Genomic DNA, 24023 nt, shown 5'->3' with positions numbered 1-24023 from the left:
TCTGGCATCGGGAGCTGGCTTCTGTCCTGGTGGCCTGTTGGTGGGGAAGCGGCTTTTTCTCTTCGAGTGGTGGGAATTCTGGGGCCTTGACCTGCGCCCCCTTCTCACGGGCTTGGAGCTCTGCAGGTGGCCATTCTAGTGCAAAGGATGGGCTGGGGGTCCTCTGGGCCCCCAGAGACGGAAGCCTTGTAGGGAGCTCCTTCTGAGGGAGGGGTGAGGACCAGGTCCCCAAGAAGCACTCGCAGTCACCTCACTAAAGAATATTCATTTATTTATAATTATTGCTAAGTAAACTTCTCTTTTAAACAGGAACATAAAAACACAGTAGGGCTTTGCACAAGTGGAATTTCTAAACAGTTGGTTTGTATACACGTCAAAATAAGTTAGAATGGAATTTGTCCAGGAGTTTCCAAGTCACCCGAGAGGCTGCACGCCTCTTTTGAAAAGGTTGGGGTGGGGTGGGGGGTGAGGACCGGAGCCTTGCCAAGACCACCGCCCACCCAGCTCCAATTGTGAGTTGTGCTGCTACCTTCTCTCAGCCTTGCCCAGGTCCAAGGCACAGGGCAGGGGGGGCGTTCAAGTATCGAACCTCGCAGAGGGCTGGTGCTGATGGCGGGGCTGGCGGCAGAGAGGAGAGCCCCACCCTGGGGGCCAGCCCTTCTCTCATGGGTTTCCAAGACCAAGGCCACTGCACTGGCAGGAAAGAGGAGGAGGAGGAGGTACAGGGTTCTTTTTGGTACCAGGGGAGAAAGACGTTGTGGGAAGAGGTAGTTTGCGGGGGATGATGCTTCTGCTCAGCAGGAGAAAATGTCTTCTACAGTGACGGGGTCACTGCCACCTGAGGGTCATCATGGCGGGCACCTGGGAGGCTGGGGGACCTCGGGGTCTGGAGAGCCACAGTTGGGGCGAGGCTCCCGTGAGCCCCAGCCCTCTTATTTGCTGCTTAGCATGAACTCTAGCAGAGAAGGAAGGGGCACCTGGCTGCCTGATCCCGAGGCTACCTTGTCCTCCCCTCCGTCCTGATCTGAGCCACCCTGAGGCCTGGCTTGGTCCTTCACTAAGGATACAGCCTTGGGGGCGCCTCCCTCCCCAGCCGCTCCCCGCTTCCTGGTTTCTGGGCTGAAGCTGGTGGCTTCACCTCCTGTGCCTTTGGGAATGGCCTTGCCTGCTCCCCTCCACGGAGGCCGCAGGGGGCGAGTGGGTGGGAGTATGGGTGCCCTAGCGTTCCTGAATGTGCTCTTTCACCGCCCTGGGCCTGCAGTCTTCAGTTCCGGGGCAGGAGCTGGCGCGGGGACCGAGGAGATGAGAGCTGGCTGGCGAGCGAGCGAACCATGGGCTGAGCAGGGGCAGCAGCCCGGGCCGCTGCTCTGGGTGGTGCAGAGCAAGTCACTAGCCGGAGGGGCCGGGAGAGGGTGGACGGCCTGCCGGGCTCTGCCTCCTCCTGCCTCTCGCCTTGGCCTCCGGAGGCTCCCTGCCAGCAGCTGAAGCCCCAGGGCCAGACCGACAGTCCCCTCCGAGCCCGAGTCCCGCCAGGGCAGGCCATGCTGCTCTTGGTTGGGGAGGCACAAAGCACGCACAGCACACAAGAAAGCTTCTGCTGGCAAAAAGAAAATGATCTCCATCAGAAAAGATAATAGGTGACACAGAGTTGGAAAGGAGAAAAATAAATTACCTTCAAAATACCCCCCTTTGCTCAAAAAAACATTTTTTTCCCTCTATGGTCTTCATTTTTCCTTTCTAAATATGTTGCTCTTCCTGGGACCCTGCTGACTCTTGGCTGTCCCCATCCTCAAAATGGATACTTATTAGACCTTAAATAAGAGGAAAACTCCAGGTCCCCACCCCTACACAGGCCGCCCTTGGCCTCCTTGAGGGCAGCCCCTCTTGGTCCCCAACGACCTCGTCACCGGTCCCCTCGCTCAAGGGGCCTCCAACTGTCTTTGTTAGTGTGTGTCTGACGCAAGGCATGTCCTGGCTTTGTCGGGGGACCCTGGTGTGGTGCCCCACTTCGAGACAGAACTGGATAAGTTTGCTGAAATCCACTTTAGGGACGCCCACTTCCAAACAGGGCTGTAAGATGGGAGCCTTCTGGGGGTCGGCTGGAGAGGACGGTAGCTGGGGGTTGGGCTACACCCCGCTTTCCTAAGGCCAGGACCAGGCCGCATGCACGCCTGGCTGGAGGAGAGAGCGGGAGGCACCAGGAGGTAGAAGGCAGAGGGCCCTGTCTGGCTGTCCATGGACAGGGTCGGGGAAGGGGCTCTGGGCCTGGGCTTTTCGCAGCCCAGGGGCCTGTGGGCGGTAAGGGCGGGGGGCAAGGCTGACCGGCACAGGAGCTCAAACATCCCTAGAGGCAGAGAGGGTCCAGAGGAGAAACAAGACATGGCTCAAGAGATCTCCCTCCAGTGACAGGACCCCCGAGGAGCCATCAGGATTGCCCTGCCCACAGGGGCCGCCCCAGCTCTGCTGGGCCTGGAGGGACTTGAGAACCTATGCCCTTGTGACCTGTCCCCAGACGGCCCCCATCTGCATTTCTCCCACAGCAGCAGGCCAAGGAGACCCGGACCTGGGCCTCCCGTGTTACCCTTCCTTCCCTAGGATGCCTGGGGCCTGTGCCTGGTTCACAGCTGAGGCCAGTAGTACAGTCTCCATTTGGTCTACAAGTCCCTAGTGGTGCAAACGACTGAGTGGGAGGGAGGGCTCAGGACGGTGGGGCAGTAGCTTGTTTTTCAGCTGCAGGAGGTGCAGCCTGCAGCACATGGGTCTCCCCCCACGCCCCACGCCCTCCTTGCCCCGTCCTGGGTGGCCCGGCCTGTGCTATAGCACGTTGTAGTAGGCCATCTCTTTCATGGCCTGTTCGGTGAGGACGCTGGCCTCGGCGCTGCTGTCCACACCGGCGTAGGCGTAGGCGTTCTCCTCGAAGTCCTCGATCTCCTGCTGGCTGTCAAGCTCGGAGGGGTCGGTGCCCGTCAGCTCCATCATGGGGTCTGCAAGAGAGGGCACAGTTAGGCCTGGATGCTGCCTGTGGGAAGAGCCAGTCACTCCCACACGGGAAGCAGAACTAAAGAAGTCATTGCCAGTCATTGCTTCCAAAAGACTCTCAGCTGCCTCCTCTGCCCTCCTGCTCTGGGAGGCCCCCGACTCCCGTGGCTTCTCAAATGTGTGCCGAGTGGGTACAGGCCTGGACTTGAACTCTTGGGGTCATGCCTCTCTTGCACCTCCTAAGTCACTAAGCCTTTATTTATTCTTTGCAACATTACTCATTAGTCCCCTTTGCCATATGAAAGCCTCCTGTACTATATCATGTGTGCAGCACCACTCGTTTGGCACCTACTGTATGCCAGGCACTTCACATATATCATCTCATGAATGCTCACAGCAACCCCATTTAGGAGATCAAAAGGAAGTTCAGAGAGGTTAATCAGCTTGCCAAAGGGCACCCAGCAAGTGCTGTTGTTTTGATCCACTGTGCAACTCCACCTCACTTGGCTGGAGGGAGCTGTTTCTCCTCTGACCTGGTGCCAGTTCTACCCAGTGGTATCCTCAGGCCTAGCTCTCCAAGGCCAAGCACTCACGGTAGGTTAACAAAGACGATGAGATAAAAACTCTAAGAGGCCTCTTGTAATTTTATCAAATTGAAATCTTTTATAAAGCTCTTACTGTTGGAACAAAAGCCAGATAGAAAACTCCACAAAGGAGCCTGGGTGGGGCTGCCTTCCAATGAGTTATGGAGGGAGGGAGGCCCAGGGTGTGACCTGGGGACCTGGGAGTCTTGCTGGCAGGGACTGTGGCAGAGCCCCAGTGTGCATTCTGCCCCTGTCCACCTGGGAGGTGCGATGTGTTAGAGGAGAAATGGACCCCAGCCCAGGGGTAGCCCTGGTGAGTCTAAGGCAGGGTTTTCCAACCTTGGCATTATTAACATCTTGGGCCATAATTCTTTGTTGTGGGGGACTGTCCTGTGCATTGTAGGATGCTTCCCAGCATTCCTGGCCTCTACCAGCGAGATGCCAGTAGCATTGCCCCCGCTGTGACAACCAAATGTCTCTAGACATGGCCAAATGTCCCCTGGGGGGCAAACTCACCCCCAGTTGAGAACCACTGGTTGAAGGGTAATCCCACTCATTGCCAATGAGTGGCTCAGGATTAGGGATGGGACCCAATTCTGGCCAGTGAATCATGAGGAAAGGCCTGCTAGTGAGTTCTTAGAATGTTCTTATTAGTTTCACAGAGCAAAGGAGAGCAGGCTCTTACTCTTCCAATGGAGGTGAACAAGGAAGCATATTGCCCTAAAGGCCACTGGCAGCTATTCTGCGACCATGAGGAGAAACACAGCTAATGATGTGGACAGAGAGAGGGAGCCTCACCCTGTCATTGTTGAGGGGCTGAATCAGCCAACTTTGAAGATAGCCTGGACTGCAAGTCATTTCTTAATTTATTTCCTTATTGTTTAAACCAGTCTGAATGGGGTGTCTCTTACTTGTGCCCATAGCATCTGACTTTATAAAATGAGGCCAGCTGTACCAAATCTCTCTCTCCTTTTTTTTTTCTGTGGCCACACCACACGGCTTGTGGGATCTTAGTTCCCCACCAGGGATCAAACCCCGACCCTGGGCAGTGAGAGCATGGAGTCCTAACCACTTGACCTCCAGGGAGTTCCCTCAGCTGTACCAAATCTTATAGCCCCTAGGCACTTTCTTCCTCAAATCCTAGTGCCACACCTTCATACCATATAGTTGATTAAAAACAAGCTAAATAAAGACCCTGGGAAAATTTCTACCTCTGGGTCTCTTATCCTCCCAACCTCCCTTTATTAACTCTATTTGGCCTGTCCAGCTGGCCCCAGGGAATACTCTGTACCATTTTTTACAAAGACGTTGATCTACCTCCTGAATTACAGTCCTATAGTTTATTGGGTGGTTCCATCTAGACTGTATGCTGCCTTCCTCCTGCACAAGTGTCAAGCCTGAGCTTCTCAGACCAAGGTCATACGTGAGTGGTGGGTGGACTTGGGCCCCAGCCATTCCCGTGCCAATCCCTGCTTTACTTTCTGTCATCTGGTACAATCAGGAACAAAGCAACCCTAGGGATCCCTGGTCACTGACCTCAGGTGGAAACAGCTTAGGCCTTAACCAACCCCTGGGAGCGAGGTGTGCAGGGACAGCTACTTCCAAAAGGACCAGTCCTGCTCTGGTCCCTCCTAGTGGGTTAGCTACCTGGCAGGTCCACTAGAGTATTGGCTCTCAAACTCTACTGCGCATAGAATGAACTAGGGTGCTTAAAAAAAAGGCCGGATCCTGGGCCACACGCCAGATCAGTTACATTCGAATCGCTGTGGTTGAGACTCTGGCATCAGCATTTAAAAAATTCTCAAAGTGATTCCAATGTGCAGCCAAGTTCGAGAACAGTTCTCTAGAGTCTAGGTCAGAAGTTCTCAAAGTGAGGTTCCTGACCAACAGCTTCGGTTTGACCTAGGGAACTTGTTGGAAATGCAAATGATCCGACCCTACCCCAGACCTACAGAATCAGAAGCTCTGAAGGTGGGACCCAGCAATTTGTTTTAACAAGCCTGGAGTGATTCTCATGCTCCCTTGCTCAAGTTTGAAAACCATCACTTTATTCAATGCTTCTCAAACTTTCCAGTGCAAACAAATCACCTGGGGATCTTTTGGAAATGCAGATCCTGATTCAGCAGGTCTGCGGTAGGGTGGAGCCTGCAGTTCTAGCAAGATCCCAGGTGATGCCAACACTGCTGGTCCTAGGACCACATTTTGGGTAAGAAGGGGCTACAGAGCATCTATATGCAGCCAACAGCGTTTCATCCTCACCCAGAGTGGAAAACTGATGACACCTGTTTCTGCCAGAACACCCCCCCCCCCCACCCCCGGCCATTCACTGCTCCAAAACTAAATCAGGGTTATTGCAGCATTCCCCAGCATCTGATTGACTCCTAGTAAGTAAGCTCACATGGCAAGTCAACTCACCTGGTGATTGTCGGGGCACATTCCCAGCTAATTTGTCTCAGAAGGAGCACCAGAAAGTCAAATAGCTCCAGACTATACAAGGAACCTTCTTGAAGTGTGGTTGGCTTCTCCTTCCTGTAGGATCTCTAAAGTGCCTCCTCCCCATGAGAGGCCAGAGCGACTACAGTTCTTCCACTACTGACCAGTGTTGAGGGGAGAGGCTATCACTAACATGTAGGGATGTTATAACCAACAGCCAATGAAACCTCCACCAACTGCAGAGGTAAGGACACTTCTCCTGAGTATGTGGGCTACATTCTTTTTGGCAGGCACTATGAAGAATGTGACTGATTGTATATCCCTTTTTGCCTTGGTAACTAGGAAGCTCAGGGCTCCCCTCTGCATGCCCATAGGACCTCCCATGGTGTACTTGGGGTTGTGACCTCACCTGGCTCTCCCTTATCTTTACAGTTGCCATTTTTCCTTTTGTTACTTTCTTTCCCATCCACTTTTTAAAAATGTCATCTCTCAGTAATGATCTTGCATGAGTTACCTAACTTCTCTGTCCTTCAGTGTCTGCGTCTGTAAAATGGCGATAATAACAGAGCCAACCTCACTGTGAGGGTTACATGAGTTAATAAAGGCCTGGCACACAGCACTCAGCAAATTATTTTTATTATTGTTTATGTGAGCCCTCGTAAGTCCTCTGAAGAATACACAAATATCCCATCATTATCACCATGGTGGCCCTCCAGGGCGCTCCCTCTCCAGACCTGAGCCCACCCCAGTGAGGTCTCAGGCCTGGCCAGCCTCCCCACTCCCCTCATTGGACAGGAGGCTCCTGCGTGTGCCATGACAGTACCGCTCCTGCTCTGTCCACTGCGTGTGGCCCACCCACCTTGGCTGTCCAGGCCGATGTCCATGACGCCGTGCTTGACCTTCATGTGCCGGCTCAGGTTGCCCTTGAGGTTAAACTTGCTGGAGCAGTAGGGGCACTTGAAGGGCTTGCTGCCCGCGTGCAGGTGCATGTGGCCCAGCAGGTTGTACATGCGGTTGAAGGACTTCCCGCACACCTGAAACACACCCCACCCGGCCTCATCAGTCCGGGAACCCGCGCTCTCCGGACCCCCAGCCACTCCTACCTCCATGGCTGGGCCGGAATCCCATCGGCTGTGGACAGCACTCGCTTCATCCTTTCCTATGTGACCCCAGAGGCCGAGGACTGAGCCACTCCCTGCTGGTCACCGTTCCTGTGCGTCTGCCCCACAGTCCCTGAGCTGAAGCTGTCAGAAACCCAGGGCTCTCGGATCTCCGGATGCACTGAGTCTCGGACCGGGGCTCTTTCCCTGCGGCTGCACCGTGACCTTCACCCCCTCCTCCAATTCTCAAAAAACAACCTCAGTAGCTTGTAGGACCTGAACCCTCACCGCCCACCCCAACCCCCAGAGCCCAGGCAGTTTCACCCAACCAGGGCTCCCTTGCCCACACCGGGTCCCGGCTGCTGCCGTCATGCTGAGGCCACTCATGGGGAAGTCCCACCTCGGGGCCCGAAGGCCCGGTACCTTGCATTTGAATGGCTTCACGGGCGAGTGTACAATCATGTGGGTCTTGAGGGTCTGCTTCTGCACGAAGGTCTTGAAGCAGATGTGGCACTGGTAGGGCCGAACGCTGGTATGGATCAGCATGTGCCGCTTCATGTTTGCCTGCAGGGTGAACTCCCGGCCACACACCTCGCACTTGAACTCCTTCACACCCTGTGGGGGGTGGGAGCGATGGTCAGGGCCACACAATGGACACAGGCTCTGGAAGTGCGCGTGTGCGCGCGTGCGTGTGTGTACCACAGGGTCAGAGCTTCTGGGAAATGACTTCCTGGGGATGTTCCAAACAGGGGCCACTTGTTTGAAATGCCCGGGAGGATGTTGGGGAAGAACCATTTACTCTGGAAAGCATTCCAGTGATAGGGAGAGAGATTGGCTGGGTCTTATTGTTCTGACCCATACACCTGCTGTCTCCTGCCCAATAGGGCAGGTGGATTTGTAGGTCTGTACCAGGGCACCGAGGCAAGCGTCTTCGTTTGCACGTTAATTAATTAATTCATTCATCAACCATTTACCAGGCACCTGCTATAAGCCAGCATCACATCAGGCACCAGGGGCCTGTGGCCAAGAAGACACATCCATAGCCTGGGGGCCTGGATGGCTTCCTGAGATCAAGATGCATGTATATATTTTTCACCTCAGTGCTGTCTCTCAGTGGTCTGTTCGGTTCACAGACCCCTTTGAGAGTATGATTAAAGGTATGAGCACCCCAGGAAAAATGACAAAAACACTCAGGTCTGTGTAGGATTTAAAGAGTTCTCAAACCTTGGAGCCCATCCACGACCCCTGAGCGTGTATTCTAAGCTTCTCTTGTGATAAGAACAACCTGTAGCTCTTGTTGAACATAAAGCCTCTCAGGCCCCGCCTTGGAGATTCAAATTCCCATGAATTTTTAATCCCAACAGGTTCCGCAGGTGATTCTTATCACTGATGGACTTTGGGACACAGCCCCAGGAGACAAAGATTCCAAGGGAAAACCCTCTGGTTTGGATGGTCAACATGCTTTTCCATGGTCTGGAGGTGACCCCCAGAGCAGGACAGGGTGCTGTGTGCACAGGAAGCACAATGTATTGTCTGGGGAGGAAAGTGAGGACAAAAGTTCCTAGAACCCCAGTAATTTAGTAGAACTCCAGTGGCACAGACACATTTCTGTGGTCACAGCTGCTGTCCCAACTGCTTGTTTGGTACAAAGTTTCATGTTATAATTTAACGGTTCCCGTGTCTATTTCTCTCAGCAGACAGGCTGTGTCTCCTGTCTTGTATGCTTGTTTGACAGAGCGAAGATGATGTGTATGACCACGAGGGGGCCCTGCCCTTTGGGAGTATAAGGGCATGGTGTGCGCATGTGTAAACTGAGGCTGATAATGGGAATGTTTTCAATTTTATCAGCCTTTGATTTTTGCTTTCGCCTTTTCTTCACGTATTATTTCTCTTTTAACACTTTGTGGACTTGTGGGGATTTTTAAGTCTCCTAGTAGAGGAGAAAGATGGCAAATATATAGCACGTGTACTTATCACTTTGCACTCTCCCCATCCTCAACCCCCTGCAACCCCCAACTCCCCGCAGGCATAAAGAATCAATCATCTGGTTTTACAGCTGAGCCCAGATTCAGCTTCAGAATCCTTCTTAACATTACACTCTCGGTAGCTACACCAATTGAATGAGGAGCACCTGCAGTGAAACCTAAGAATCATCTCTGCTCCAGCAGAAAGAGTTCCCAGGGCTGGGAAAGGCTGGATTCTCGGCCTGGCAGGCTGTTTCTTCCCTACTCACTGTAGTGTCCACTGTGAGAGATAAGGACATGAGTTTGACCTGGAGTGGCTCTAAGGCCGCAATTATGGAGAGTGGCAGCTCTAGGCTGCTTCAAAGAGCTCAGCTTCAAAGAGTGAAGTTGGTTGGATTTGGGGTGGAAACCATGGGGCAGGACAAGTGCCAGAGTGGGACTGTGGGACCTGAGAGGCCTCATTCCCCATCTGGACGTAAGAGCCTCCCAAAGGAGGTGATGTTGGCTGAAAGGCAGGGTGGCCAGTGGCCTGAAGGAAGAGGAAGGTCGGGGAGAACTGGTCAAGTTTATGTCTAGGGACACAGTGGAAAAGGACAGCGTTGCTCCACCTTCTGTCCCCACAAGCCACTTTGCTTCGTTTTGTCATATTCTAGAATCAATTGTACTTTTCCATAGCAAATATTTTTCCTTACATCTATTCCCTTTTAAAATAAAATATATTTAGCATTTTCCTAAAGGGAAGGCACATAGCTTTTGATAGACTCGTGTAATTACAAGGAGCAAAGGAAGCCCTCTGAGCTTCTGACCATCTATCTCGTCCACCTCCCTGTGGCATCCTGGCCTCTCTCCGGCCTCCGTCCTCCCAGCCACAAGATAGAGAATCAGCGATTCTCCAACTGTGCTCCTTGGGTCCTGCAGGGATTCCTCAAACATTTCAGTTAAAAAGTTTTAAAATGAGTCAAGTTTTACTATTTAAAAAACTAATTTCAATTACATTTTTTTCTAACACTCATCAAAAAAATATAACTATATAAATGAGAGATGTTCACCACCTAAATGATCTCAGGCAGCGCTTTGGGAAGCCCTGGATGAAAGCATGGCAGGAGGAGAGGGCAGAGCCTCAGGCCTGGGGCCAAGCCCCCAGGGGGAGGCGGCGGGAGACCCCAGGGGCCGGGGCTTTTTTGGGGGAGGCGCGTGGCGTCCTTACCTTGTGGGTGAGCGAGTGTTGCTTGAGGTGGTGGATCTGGCTGAACTCCATGCCGCACTCGGTGCACACGAAGGGCCGCACGTTCTGGTGCTTGAGCATGTGGTTCTGCAGCTGGCTGCGGTAGTGGAAGGACTTGTCACACTCGAGGCACTGGTAGAGGGTGGGGCCCTGATGGGAGGCCAGGTGGCGCTTGAGCTGGGTCAGGGTGGAGAAGTCCAGGCCGCACTCGACACAGACGTGGCAGCGGCCGCTCTCGTGCTTCACCTCGTGGGCCTTGAGCTCGCTGGGGTAGGCGAAGCCGCGGCCGCAGAAGTGGCAGCTATAGGGCTTGACCTCCGAGTGCAGCAGCATGTGGCGCTTGAGGTGGCTGGTCTGCGTGAAGGCCTTCTGGCACACCTGGCACTTGTGTGGCCGGGTGCCCTGGTGCGTCAGCAGGTGTGTCTGCAAGTGGCTGGGCTGCTTGAAGAGCTTGCTGCAGTGCGGGCACGAGTGCGGCTTGATGCCGTTGTGGCCCAGGATGTGCGTCACCAGGTTGTACTTGGATGTGTAGGACTTCTCGCACATGCGGCACTGCCAGCGCTTCTGACGGTCGCCCGCCTCCACCAGGTACGAGTCGTCGATCTGCACGTTGATGTCCAGCCGGTCCAGCTGGGCCTTCTTGTGGCGTTCCACCGTCGAGCCGGCTGCGTCGGCCTCAAACTCGCCTGCCTCCTGCCACACGAAGCCCTGTTCTGGCTTCACGGGCTCCGGGGACTCCATGGTGGGGGCCTCAGGGTCGCTCAGGGGGGCCAGGTGCGGTGGCTCGAAGCCACACTCCGTGGGCAGGGCCTCCGGCCCGGGCAGCGCCATGCTGGGCTCGGGGAAGCCGTCCCGGGCCGGGTCGGGGAAGTGGGGGTCGAAGGGGGCTACATCCAGCTCTGGCCGCGGGGTTCGGGGCAGGTGCCGCAGTGTCCGGGGCTTGCGGCTGAAGACGCTGAGGTCGATCATCTTGACGGCGCTGCTCTGCACCAGGGCCTCGCAGCCGCCACTGGCCACCTCGGTGGGGGCCTCCGCTGGGCCCGCATCCTTGTCGTCGCCGGGCACGGACACCTCGTAGACCTCCTGCTCCTCCTCCTCCTCCACCTTCTCAAACTTGACCTTGGGCACCAGCCGCACGGGCGGCCGCGTCTTCCGCCGGGTGTGCTTCTCGAAGGCTGCCTCCACCTCCAGCACCTCCTCCTCTGCCGGCTCCTCCAGGGCCCGCCCGTTGCAGGCCAGCTGGTAGACATCGGAGCCCGGGGCCCGGGGCTCCCCCATGGCCGCCCCGGACAGCTCCGGCCCCAGGTCCGGGTAGAAGGCTTCAGCGCTTATGGTGGCTCCAAAGAGCTCATTTTCTGAGACCAGGCCCAGCACGGCGGCCTGAGCCAAGGACAGCACCACCACGGCATCCGTCTGTGTCCCTGAGTCCATGAAGCCCTCCATCCCGTGGCGGCTGGCTAGGAGGGCATCGCTGCAGGAGGAGAAGGGAACATTAGCACTGCCGCTCAATGTTGCGCAGACAGACAGCAGACAGACACACTCAGCAAGGGCTCAGCCAGTTTTGGGTGTGTCTGTCCCTGACGCCTTTCTATTCCTGCCTTGGGAACAGGGCACCGTAATTACGGGGAGCAATGATAACCCTCTGTGTATCTGATCATCTCCATGTCCTCCATCTTCCGGTGGGATCCTGGGTAAGCCCTGCCCTCTTGCTGACCTCAGTCTTCCCATCTGTGAAACAGGGTGGTTGGATTTCCTCAGTGGTTCTCAAACTATGTTCTGCATGTCCTTCAGGAGTTCAAAAAAAAAAAAAAAAATCGGATCCAAAATTGCAAAAAATAAAGATTCTGCTATTTTAAAAACCCATCTACTTAAATGTAATATATACCTCATTCCTACACATTCAGTAGGCCCACTGGCTTTGTTGCCAAGGTATAATTAATTTTGCACAGACCTTGAGACTGTACAGTGAGGTGTTAAACAACTGTCACCATTTGTAACGGCTTGGCCACGTGAATGTGGTCTTTTGGTTTTTTAAAAAATATATTGGGGGCTTCCCTGGTGGCGCAGTGGTTAAGAATCCTCCTGCCAATGCAGGGGACATGGGTTCGAGCCCTGGTCCAGGAAGATCCCACATGCCGCGGAGCAACTGGGCCCGTGAGCCACAACTACTGAGCCTGAGCGTCTGGAGCCTCTGCTCCGCAACAAGAGAGGCCGCGATAGTGAGAGGCCCGCGCACCGCGATGAAGAGTGGCCCCCACTCGCCGCAACTGGAGAAAGCCCTCGCACAGAAACGAAGACCCAACACAGCCAAAAATAAAAATAATAAATAAATAATAAATTAAAAAATATATTGGGCAAAAACAAGGCAACACACAAAAATAAATTAGGTGTCGAGGCCGATCTCAGACAGCAGCTACCTCCTGTCAGCCCTGATGCTAAATGACTGTGCCCCTCACAACAGGTCACTGTTCTTGATTAGCTAAATGTTAGACATTTAAATACCTAAATTTATACCGAGTAAAATATAGCTTGTGGGGACTTCCCTGGTGGCGCAGTGGTTAAGAATCCACCTGCCAATGCAGGGAACACGGGTTCGAGCCCTGGTCCGGGAAGATCCCACATGCCGTGGAGCAACTAAGCCTGTGTGCCACAACTACTGAGCCTGCGCTCTAGAGCCCGCGAGCCACAACTACTGAAGCCCGTGCACCTGGAGCCCGTGCTCCGCAACAAGAAAAGCCACCACAATGAGAAGCCCACGCACCGCAACAAAGAGTAGCCCCCGCTCGCCGCAACTAAAGAAAGCCTGCGCACAGCAACGAAGACCCAACGCAGCCAAAACAAAAAAAAAGAGATTAGTGGGTTTAAAAAAAATATATAGCTTGTGTCTGATTTGTACACTGGAATTCCATGTGAGATCTGATTTGAAAGAAGAGCTCCATGATGGCTACCAAGTTTGAGAAAACTGGCTGAAATGAATGCTAAAACTGGCTCCCAGGTTCACAGCTATGCTCTCTGATCCAACAGGTGTTTCTAAAAAAGCCGATGAGTCCACCTATCAGGGTCCAACCCCCAGTGCATCAGCTTCCTGCCTTCCTAGAGGCTCCAGGTGCACCAGTGCCCTCCGTGTAGCCCGGCCTTGGCACAGGGATTCTCCCACCCGGGTGCCCTTTCCCCAACCCCGGTGAGCTGCCGGCTCCTCCCACCAGCGCCCCAGGCTTCCCTCAAATTCCCCCTGTTCCCGGGGCTTCCCAGCCCTCCCCGCCAGCCCGGATGTGGAAGGGCCTCCTCCCTGGCCTGGGATACTCATCAGATTGTACCCCGCCTCCGGCTCAGTGCCCGGCACAGCACATCAGAGGCACCCCATAAGGAAGGGGAAAGAAAGACAGGACTGGGGTGGCTCCTGCCTGCCTCGCCGGCTCTTCTCCCAGGGCCAGGGTCAGGTGCATGGCCGGCGGCAGCCCTTCCTCAGGAAACTGGCTCCCGGCCTGGTGTCTCCCTCCCCCCACAGGCCAGAGGAGCTTCCCCTTCCTGAAGCCGGCTAAAAATAAAATACCCCAGGGAGGAATTTAGCCTCCTTGAAACAGACACTAAAGATTAAACTATTAAGCTTAAACCAGGGCTCTCATGGAAGGGGTCAGATGGAAGGAAACCTCTGGGTCCACCTGGAACAGGCTGGGGGGCTAGCCCTGATTCAGAGCCCACCTCCCACCCCCTGCTGGAAAGAGCACCCAACTTGAGCTTGGCCTCAAGTCCCAGCTCTGTCACGTACAAGTGACTAAGCAAAGTCACTTCAAAGTCACTTCTGCGTCTCAGTTTCCCCATCCAAAAATGGGGATGGAAACACCTACCCATGGGAGGGTAGTGAGGGCCCAGAGGTCAGAACGTAGATGAAGGGGGTTAGTTAATTATAAAGCCCTCACCAAATGTAAAGAGTCACTATTATTTATCTGCCCAGATCTCTGGAAGCAGCCTTTTCTGATGAAAACCACAGAGCTAAGAGTCTTCTCCATTCTGGGGCCCAAAATTCGAGCAAAGGTTTGGGTGATTCTGCGACAGCCTCTAGAGACTCAGAACTCATTCATTGATTAGTGCAGCAAATATTTGCTAAATCCCTGCTATGGGTCAGGCCCTGTGCTTGGAGGTGAAAGGGAGATGAGGACACCCCTGGGGTGTCCAGAGATGACCGCTGTGCCCACCGCAGCCCCTGTGGGGGAGCATCTCTGCCTTGGATGGCAGTGGCCCATCTGTCACAGCGCCCAGCAGCACCCAGCAGCAGCCCTCGTGTCTGCTGTGGGTTTGAGAAAACAAGCAGCTCAGCACTTTGTCTAGACTTCCTCAAAGGCAGGGCCAGCAGAGGGGAGGGACTGACCCTCAACAGCGGAGCCTGTGCTAGGACTTGGCCCTGGATTCTAAGTTCAAATCTGGACTATATCCTTTTCTAGCTCAGGTATATCCTGTCACATCCTGAGCCTCAGTTTCCTCATCTCTGCGGAGGGGGATATGGTGCCTGAGTCCTGGGGTGCTGAGGAGATGAGATGAGGGATGCCAGTGGAAATGTTAGTTCCCTCACCTGTGCTTTTCTTCTGGCCCCAGTCCCTGGCACCACCCCTCTTCTGGCAGCTGAAGGGAACGGGAGCAAAGAAACCCATAACCTCACTCTACTGGCAGATGAGTCGGCGAAAAAGTCAGCCAGTGTCTGCCTGTGGGAGCTGGAGCTGTGGTCTGCTGTGGTCCCCTACACGGAGGGTGATCATGTAACATTCCATCCCTGTTAGGAGGGACCTTCTAAGAGCGAAAGGGCCACTCCTAAGGCTCACACCAGGATGCCAGGGGCAAGCCGAACCTGCCCTTGGCCACCACGTGTCCCCCTCCTGCAGGGACAGGTGGGAGGTTTTACTTTGGGGCTGAGGACTGGAGCCTGTGCCCGGGTGTAAACGGGGACCTGCCCACAGTCCTTGCTCTCAAGGGGTTCGAGCCCACGTGCGGGGACGCAGAGGTGCCAACAACTAACCACAAAGGTGGTGACTGAGAGCTCACCAGGTCCCAGGAAAGGCATTTAATCCTAAGAACAACCCCATGGGGGCGGCGTGGGGGTGGAGGTAGTGAGCGCCACACTCCACAGCCCAGGAATCTGGGGCATAAGTATCAACAGCAAGCTCAAGAGAGCCCTGGCAGTGAGGGCAGAGCTGGGTCAGCACCTGGGCCCCGCCGCCCGTCCCCATCCAGGCTCCGCTGCATCGTCTGTGCAACCTGGGAGGTCACGTCATGGCTCTGAGCCCAGCCTCCTCAGCTCCCACGTGCTGCCCTGCGCCCCTCAGGCTCCCAGGAGCCAGCAGCAAAGCACAGGCAAGCCCTGGGCACACCGCAACGTGAAGCCTCAGACCTGTCCCTGTCTGGCTGGTCCAAGGCTCCGGCCGGACTGGGGAACCGGGGTCCCCCTCGAGAGCAGCCACAGCCCTTCCTTGGGTCTCCACTCAGAAAGCACTTTTTCCTGGGACCCTCCATCAACCCATCTGCCCATCTGGCGCGTCAGGCCCCTGCTTTCTTTTACTGTATGGATACTTGCCTGACCAGACACATATCACCCTGTAAATACATGTTTAAGGGGCTTATGGGGCTCAGTGTTCACTGGGGCAGCCAGGCAGGCTGTGTGTGTGTGTGCTCATGTGTGTAGGAGGGGCTCTGTTTGTTGCGACAGATGAAAGAGGACAGAAGGAAGAACGAAGACAGAGGGAATCTAATTCACCTGCGTTTCACATACGTGTCAGCCCGCCTATCACACACAGGGCCGGGGAGTGGGAAACTGGTGGCTCTGTAGCCCTGGTGCCATTATTCCCCCTTCTCCTGGGCCATCTTTTTGGTCCCCCCCTTCTCAGAGGCCACAACCCTCCCGTTTTATGTCCTGGCACAGGCTGCCCAGGGCAGGACAAGAGCCCGCCAGGTGCGCCCTACCTGTGTGACAGGGCGGGCCCCACACCTCAAGGCCCCTTTTGTCATCTGCTTGGGCCCCCCGTGGCACCTCCTTTCTCAGGGCAAGGCCTCTCTCTCACCTCTTGTGCCGCGGGTTCAGAACAAAAGCTCTCTACAGTGTCCAAGAGAAAGGGGAGCTCAGACCGCCCAGGGCTCTGCATAGCCTGGAGTATGAGATGAGGGGCCATCAGAGCTGACGCAGCTCGGCCTCCTACCAGGACACCCTCAGTCCCCAGGGTGGAGAGAAAGGAAATGGCAAAGGCAAGGAAATAGAGGAAATGGAATCACTGCCTGATTGTAGCATAAAGACTTGCACTGGGAGTAGGGGGAAGGGAGGCCATAGCAGAAAAAGAGAGAGAGAGAGAGAGAGAGAGAGAGAGAGGGAGAGAGGGAGAGAGGGAGAGAGAAGGGCTGTGGAGGCCAAGAAACAAAAGCAGGGGAGGGGGAGGGGAAGGAGTAGAGTGGAGAGAGGGGAGGGGACTGTGTCGGTGACACCAGAAGCCCAGGGCTGCCCTGTTTCCCAGGGCTTAGCATCACCCCCTCCCAGGCCTGAGCGCCAGGCCAGCCCTGGGGAGTGACCCAAGTCTCATCCCCTGAGGCCCAGCAGGAGGTCTCCCCAACCCAGGTAGGGACCCAGGTCCTCCAGACCTCTCACTGTTGCTTCATCTATTGCTGTGCTATGGTTCCTGTAAACACTGACACAAGCTTGTCAAATGAATTAATGAGTGACTTGCTGTGTGACCCTGGACAAGTCACCTGACCCTTCAGGGTCTTGGTTTCTTCATCTGTAAGATGGGCACAAGAGGCTTCTTGGAACCTTGAGGGCAGGTTAATCCATTGGCTTACCTGCCTGTCTTCCAGGGTCCCCTCCCCAAGACGAGACCTTTTCTCATCCACACTGCTTTAAAAGATCCTTTCCTCTCACTGAGACCCCCTTCAAGCACCAGGGGAGGGTCAGGGAGCTCAGAGTGGCTCTGGAACACAGAGAGTGGGGCAGAGCACTTGAGGCCTGGTCTGGCCTGGGGCTGGCGGGACAGGAGCCATTTGGAAGGAAGAACCAATGGGACCTGGTGACCACCTGGCTATTCTTTGCCTCATGCTCACCACCAGGACATCTCAAACTTAAGACACAGGAATGCTCTGGGGCTTCTGTGAGCCCAGACTTGGGATGTCACCAAGCACCCTGATGACTATTTTTGAGGGCCTAGCAAGTGCCAGGGCCTGCTCCCTGACACAGGCCCCACAGTGCCCTGGGCTTCTGCTGGGGGGAAAGGTTCGCTTCTTGGCTTTGAATCACCAGGCGACTCTGAGGCTGTGGTCTCCAGTCCTGCCACTGAATCACTGACTCAACACACCTGCCAGGTGCTGGGTGCCATTCTTGGTCGTGGGGATACAGTAGGCAGCACGATAAGCTCCCATCCTCAGGGAGCTGCTCTGAGTGAGCTCAGTCTAAAACCTGAAGCGCCAGGATCTTTGGGAGGTAGGAGGTGCAGCGCTGGGGTCGGGTGGGGACAGGGCCCAGCAGAGCAGCCCCTGGGTCCTGAAAAGCTGAACCCGGAGTGGGACGGAACAGGTAGCTGTGCCCGGGGAGGGGAAAAGGAAGTCCAGGTATGCACACAGCCGTAAAAAAAAAAACACAAAACGAAACAAAACAAAAAAACCCCCAAAAAACAAACAAAAAAACCACTCACGGGACTTCAACTTACAGCAAAACCACCCTCTTTGTTTCCTCTCATGTCCCCCTGATGGTAGACTTAAGGGTAAACTCTGCTCACATCCCATGAAAGGAAGAGGAAGCGAAAGCAAAAGCTGGAGGTTTGTGCAAACCTCAGAGCTCCTTGCACAGTCTCACTTCTGTCCAGCCCACAAGGCCTCACTCGACTCAGCAGCTCCGGGCCCAGCGCTGACGAGGCAGCTGGGCTGGGGGTGGGGTGGCCAAGGGGGAAGTGTATGAGTCTCCTCCTTATAGGGACCTCTCTCTGCCTCAGCTTCCCCTTTTCTCTGTGGACAGATTTGCTAAGCCCTGCCTCCAGAGGCCAGAGTGGCTGGGCCACCAACCCACAAACCACAGGAGGACCTGACGTTCGCCATGTATGGCTACTTCCTTTTCCAGATAAGGAAACTGAGGCTCAAGGAGGGGAAGGGACTGGTCCAAGGTCGCACAGTGAAATGCTGGTGAAGCAGGTCTCTGGCCCGGAAGCCCACCCTCAGCCACATGGCCTATAGGATGAAGTTCCCATGCCTTAGCTGACGGCCCAAGGCTGTCCCCAGCCAAGCTCTACCCTCCTTTAACCCTTCCTGTCCCTCTGCATCACACACACACACACAAACACAGACATACATGGAGCTGTTTCCTACTTCTGGGCCTTTGCACAGCCTGACTCCCCTGCCAGGACTTGCCCTTCCCTTGCACTGGGTGAATATCCCTTCATCTTTTCGGAGGCAGTGCCTGCACTGACCGGGAGATATTCCTTAGCCAGGGGCAGGGCGAGGGCCTCTTCCACAGCCTGAGAACATCAGGTTAATTTTACATGTGGCTAGGCTGGGTGCCCAGTTGTTTGGCCAAACACTAATCTCTTGATAGATGTTGCTGTGAACCACAGAGCAACACATCTACAATCTGTTGACTTTAGCAGATTACCCTCCTTAACGTGGGCAGGTCTTATCTAATCAGTTGAAGTTTTCAGAGAAAAACGGAAGTTTCCCAGAGAAGAAGGAATTCTGCTTCGAGACTGTTATCACAGAAATCCTGCCTGGGTCTCCAGCCTGCCAGCCTGCCCTGCAGATTTTGGACTTGCCAGCCTCCACAGTCGTGTGAGCCAATTCCTTAAAATAAATCTCTCTCTATGTGTGTATATCCTGCTGGTTCTGTTTCTCTAGAGAACGCTGATAACATCATGTTGATTCATAGTTGTATCTGTTTATGGGCCATCTCCCCCACCAGACATCCACCCTAGAGGATGGTGACTGCAGGGGGGGCAGAGAGGGCCCAGCAGGGGAGTGTCCGGAGAGAAAGATGCCAGGGCAGAGAAAGGGGAAGGGAGGAAGCCTAGTCGTCGGGGACCCGGAACGAGTGAATGAATGAATGAATGAGACTGAGGGGAAATCCTTGCCTCCTTGCTGAAGAGTTCTACAAATGCTGGGCTCTTCCCCACCCCCTGACCCATCTCACCTCCAGGACAGTCCCGCCTCCTCCCTGGGGTGGCCTCCAGGCTGCACAGAGAAGGCCCAGGAGCCCTGAGCTCCCTCCAGCCCTATGACAGCGAGGACTGTTCTGAAAGCGCTTCCCCTCCTGGCCTCCCAGGCCTGGGGCACCGAGACCCATCCTGGGAGCCACACCTCTGCCTCTACAAGCTGAGATGAGTTGGGCTGAGGCGGTCCTGGCTGCCACAGAGCGGCCACTGTGTGAGGGCCCCTCCTCCAGGGAGGTCACAGGGACCCCTAAACCCTAGGAAAGGAGGGATGGAGTCCCCATGGCGAGAGGCACAATCTTGGGCCCACTGTATTCATGAGACCTCTCAATTCAAACTCTTCCAAGGGCAGAGACACTGGCTCCACAGGGTCCGACTGGCATTGTTTGATGAGAGCACCAGTGCCCGGGCCTCACCCCAGGCAGAGCTCCAGAATCTCTGGGTCTGAAGCCTGGACATCGTATTTCCCGCAAACTCCCCAATTTATTCTAATTCTCGAAATTAACTGGTAAGAGCTGACAAGCACTCTCACGTGACCTGGCCTTGAAGGAGAATGAAGAGTGCCCTCCCCCTGAAGTTGTGACACCTACACCCGATGGGCCCTCTCCTCCCTCTCCCCGTAGGGGTCCCAGGCCCAGCCCAGGGCCCCCATGCAGCAGACCCGCTCCCACCCCCTACACGCCCCCCCGACCACAGGCCGTTCATACAGGAGCTGAGACCAACAGCCAGGCCGCTGGCCTGCTCCTCCTCACGCCCCAGAAGGACGTGGGCCAAGCAGGTTCCTCTCTTGGAAACGCGGCTGCGCACCAAGCCTTACACTCTCCACCAAAGACCACGTGAAGGCATGCCGTGAGGTGGAGTCGGGACCAGGGGGCAGAGACCCTAAGCAAGCCGGGCCGAGGAGGAGGGAGCAAGTGCGTCCAGAGAAGCAAGCCTGTGGGCTCCTGGGGAGCCCTGGTCCCTGGATGGGGCCAGCCCCTGCTGCTGGCCTGGGGAACCCTCGCTGACCTGTGTCCTGAGGAAAACTGGGTGGGTCCCTGATCTGTGTAGAAATGAGCCCAAACTAGCAGGGCATCTGCCACACTGACTGCTGGGGGCAAATGCTGAGCTGCCCGCAGAGCCGCACACGGAGCACATGTCTGCTTCCCGTGGATGCGGGTAAAGGAGTGATGTGATGCCTCTGATTTGAAGTCACCAGGTACCCAGAAGCCGTGGGCCCTGGGTCCTCCTGCCTGACCCCTCACTTTCCACAAAGGAGGAAAGCTGGTCTCTCCCACAGCAGGACAGTGGCCTCACTGAAGGCCCTTTGCCCAGGCCACTTTGGCTGTGTACCCTCGAGGCTAGTCTTAGAATTTTCATCAGCAGGGTTGGAAGGAACTTTAGGGACCCTCCTGTCCAATGCTGTCATTTTACAGATGTGGAAACTGAGGCCCCAAGGCTCCCACCCCACAATGGGGACCAAACTGAGAACTCTTGATTCCCGGTGCATTTCCATCCATCCATCCATCCATCCATCCACATCAAACATGGCAGCCACCCCACACCCTTGGGCTCCCCTACCAGGCTGTTGGCCTACATCAAGTCCAGACACATTACCAAAGACCTGTAAGAACTTGCTTGATTGGCCCTTGCTTATGTGGCAACTTCACAGCACTTTGCTTGTCCCCTTACTCATCACCCTCCAGCCACATGGGCTTTCCTCATTTTCTATAACAGACTTTCCTGCATGAGGCCTTTTCACATGCTGTTCCCCGTGCCTAGAATGCTCTTCCTTGTCCCTCATCCTTCAGCTTTCAATCAGGCATCACTTGCTCAGGAACCTTCCCTGACGCCCCTCTCCCCAACCAGGTCTGGTCCCCCAAGTTCTAAGCAATTATAAGGTTAATACTTTTCCTTCCTGGGCTTTATCACAATTTTTAACGACAGATTTAATTGTGTAAGTACTCGCTCAGTGTCTGGTGTCCCCGTTAGATCACAGACTCTACAAGAGGGCAGAGAACTCGGCCGTGGGCTCACAGTGCATTCCTAGCAGAGTGCACGTACAGAATGAATTGTTGCCCTTTTGAGAACATCCATATTCAAGTGCAAAGAAAAAAGAGGCCCCTGGCCGAGCCCCAGGTGGAAACCCCCAAGTCTGTACTTCCTTTCCCTGAACTTCAGGACTAGTCCCTGTTCCCAGGGGAAGGGACAGCAGGTCTCATGTTTCTGGAAGGCTCTGTGTCTTTCCTCCAATTCCAGAAGCAAAAAGCACATCTATCCTCCAAACAAGTACACTCTGCTGGACCCAAAGATCACCAGCTTAATGTAACAGGGAAAAACAAATAAAACTTGGCCTCACAAGTTCACGGACAAAGATAAGAACCACAAATGAAGGAACAACGGGAGCATTTATTGGGCTTGAACTTTGTCAGGCCCACGTGCAATTTCTAGGCTTCTAGGCAGCCCTCTGGGGTTGGGAGTACCATTTCCGTTTTAGGGTTGGGAGTACCATTTCCGTTTTACGGTTGTGGAAACTGAGGCTTAAAGAGTGGTCGTCCCTGACAGGTAGGGTAGAGAAGACCCCAGCTGGGTCAGCCCCTGGGGGCCCAGGCCCAGCTCTCTCCACCCTACCACCTTTGGGCGAGGATGAGTTTTCTGGGTCGGGTCTTATTCCCTTGCAAACCTCAGTTTCTCCACACCGGGGCCTGATTCAGACCTGGGAGCCCCTCATGTCTTCCCTTCCTCCATCCCGAGCCTTGTCTCAGGCCCCGCCCGCACTGAGCTCTCAGCCCTCTCCATCCTGTCTTCCTCTCCCTCCTTCCGTTTCCGTGGCAACCCCATCCTCCGCTCTGCCACTCGGTCCTGCATTCCCATCTCTTTCTTTCCTCTTTCATCTCTCCCCTCATCGCAGTGTATAGTCCAAATCCCTCCCTGTCCTTTGCTTCTGGTCTCTAGTCCCTTTTACTCGCCTTTTATCTCTTTCAATGTTCTCTTGTCATCTCAGGGCGACATTTATTTATCTCTTTGCTTAAAAAAAAAAAAAAGAAAGAAAGAAAGGAGAAAAAAAGAAACCCCATTTCATCAGCCCCAGCCTTCTTTCTCTTGGGTTCTCTCCAAGGGCTAGACTCAGACAGCTCCCAGAATGGATCCCCTGCCTTGCCACCATGTAGGCCCTCTACTGACCTCACTTACCGCAGGGAGGAAGGAAACACACAGGTGGGAGGTGTCCAGGGGGCGAGGGCTCACTGGGGGAAGGCACCCTAAGGGGCTTGGCCCTGCTTCTCTGAGGCCAGGTTAGGGGAGGTGCCAGAGGTCCCCTCAGGAGAGAACAAGGCCGGACCTAGACCCAGGGCTGAGTGGGGGCCCAGCATCCCTCTGCAGGAATTCACTGCAGTTCAGGGAAAGTCCACGCATACACTGCCCCATGCCCCATACCTCCTCCAGGCTCCACCCTGCCTTGTGTGAATGCATGAATGGGACACAGGCCCTGGCCCAAGGCTGGGGCACATAGCAATGCTCAAGGTACCCAGCTCCCCTCACTCCAAACAGGATAGTGAGATTCACACCCATTCTTCAAAATTCACTCTTTCGCTGTGATCCTAAACAGCCTCTGAGAAAAGGAAGCACCCACTTGTGGGCTCTCCTACCCATGTCTCTGTCTCCACTGTTTAAGGCAGGAGGAAGGGTTGTCAGTTTTTTCTAACTTCTTTTTAGCCATCGTTAACCGAGCTTACACTACCGAACAGGCACACGATCCAGGCCAGCCCAGGGAGATGAGCATTTTAATTTTCATTTTACAGATGAGCAAACTGGGGCTTGGAAAAGCTGTTACTTGTCCAAGTCACAGAGCCAATAGGAGGTAAAGGTGGGATCTGAGCAGGTTAAAATCATGCTCTTCCCCTTTTTCTTTCCTTCGTCCTGTGTTCCCCGGAGGGGAGGGTCACGCCAATCCCGAGCCCAGCCTCCCCAGCCCCTGCCTTCTACATTTCTGTGTTTAATCTGGAGTGATCAGAAGTGACAAGAGAAACAGATTTACCACAGAAAACAAAGCAAGCCGATTGTGGCTGGGGCCCCAGTGTCTCAAAGTGACAGAGAGAACACAGGGGCTGGTGGAAAATGGTATCAAGTCCCCTGGGAAACCAAAACCACATGGAGAAGAAAGGGGTCCTGGACCTTCGGGAGCCCCACAGGCAGTGTGAGCGTCTGCTGGAGCTGTTATGCGTTGTGGACCAGGGGGGAAGTATCAGTGGCTGCTAAGTCCTGGGACCCAAAGGTCCCCCTGGAGTAGCCCCGGCCAGCCCCGTCAGGGGCGGCTGGCAAGGCCCGGCCCCAGGACGCAGCAAAGCCCAGGAACCCAGGCCTGCCGAGCCCAGGGAGGTGTCAATGACACGACAGCTCTGCTTCTCCCCTGAAAGGCTGGCTTAGCACCTCAGCAACTCTGGGAGCAGGGTCTGAGGAGGAAGAGGTGGGAAGCAACAGAGGGGGGAGGGGGAATGGGGAAGGACAGCCCCTCACTCCACAAACGAACAGAGTGGAAAGGAACCCGGCTCTCGGTCTGGCAGGCCTGGCCGGCCTCCCCATCTCCACCACATGTGAGC

General features: G+C 55.0%; 1 protein-coding gene across 5 annotated transcripts in view; it reads right to left on the bottom strand.

Annotated features, from left to right (window-relative positions):
* Positions 1–254: 254 nt before the first annotated feature.
* Positions 255–24023, bottom strand: part of ZNF710 (zinc finger protein 710) — a 67560-nt gene continuing 43791 nt past the window's right edge. For all 5 annotated transcript variants that reach the window (XM_082448654.1, XM_082448652.1, XM_082448653.1 and 2 more), the window contains 5 exons: positions 10268–11756; positions 7520–7711; positions 6856–7030; positions 2892–2984; positions 255–1594 (listed from right to left, as the gene is read on the bottom strand). In XM_082448654.1, coding sequence (XP_082304780.1) covers positions 1242–1594; positions 2892–2984; positions 6856–7030; positions 7520–7711; positions 10268–11756 — 2302 coding nt within the window. In that variant the 3' untranslated portion in view covers positions 255–1241. The remainder of the gene's footprint in view (positions 1595–2891; positions 2985–6855; positions 7031–7519; positions 7712–10267; positions 11757–24023) is intronic.

Source organism: Balaenoptera physalus (assembly GCF_965194825.1).
Source record: "Balaenoptera physalus genome assembly, chromosome: 2".
In the NCBI taxonomy this organism is placed as follows: Eukaryota; Metazoa; Chordata; class Mammalia; order Artiodactyla; family Balaenopteridae; genus Balaenoptera; species Balaenoptera physalus.
The sequence above is the reverse complement of the archived record's forward strand: the minus strand, read 5'-3'. Positions and strand labels throughout refer to the sequence as shown.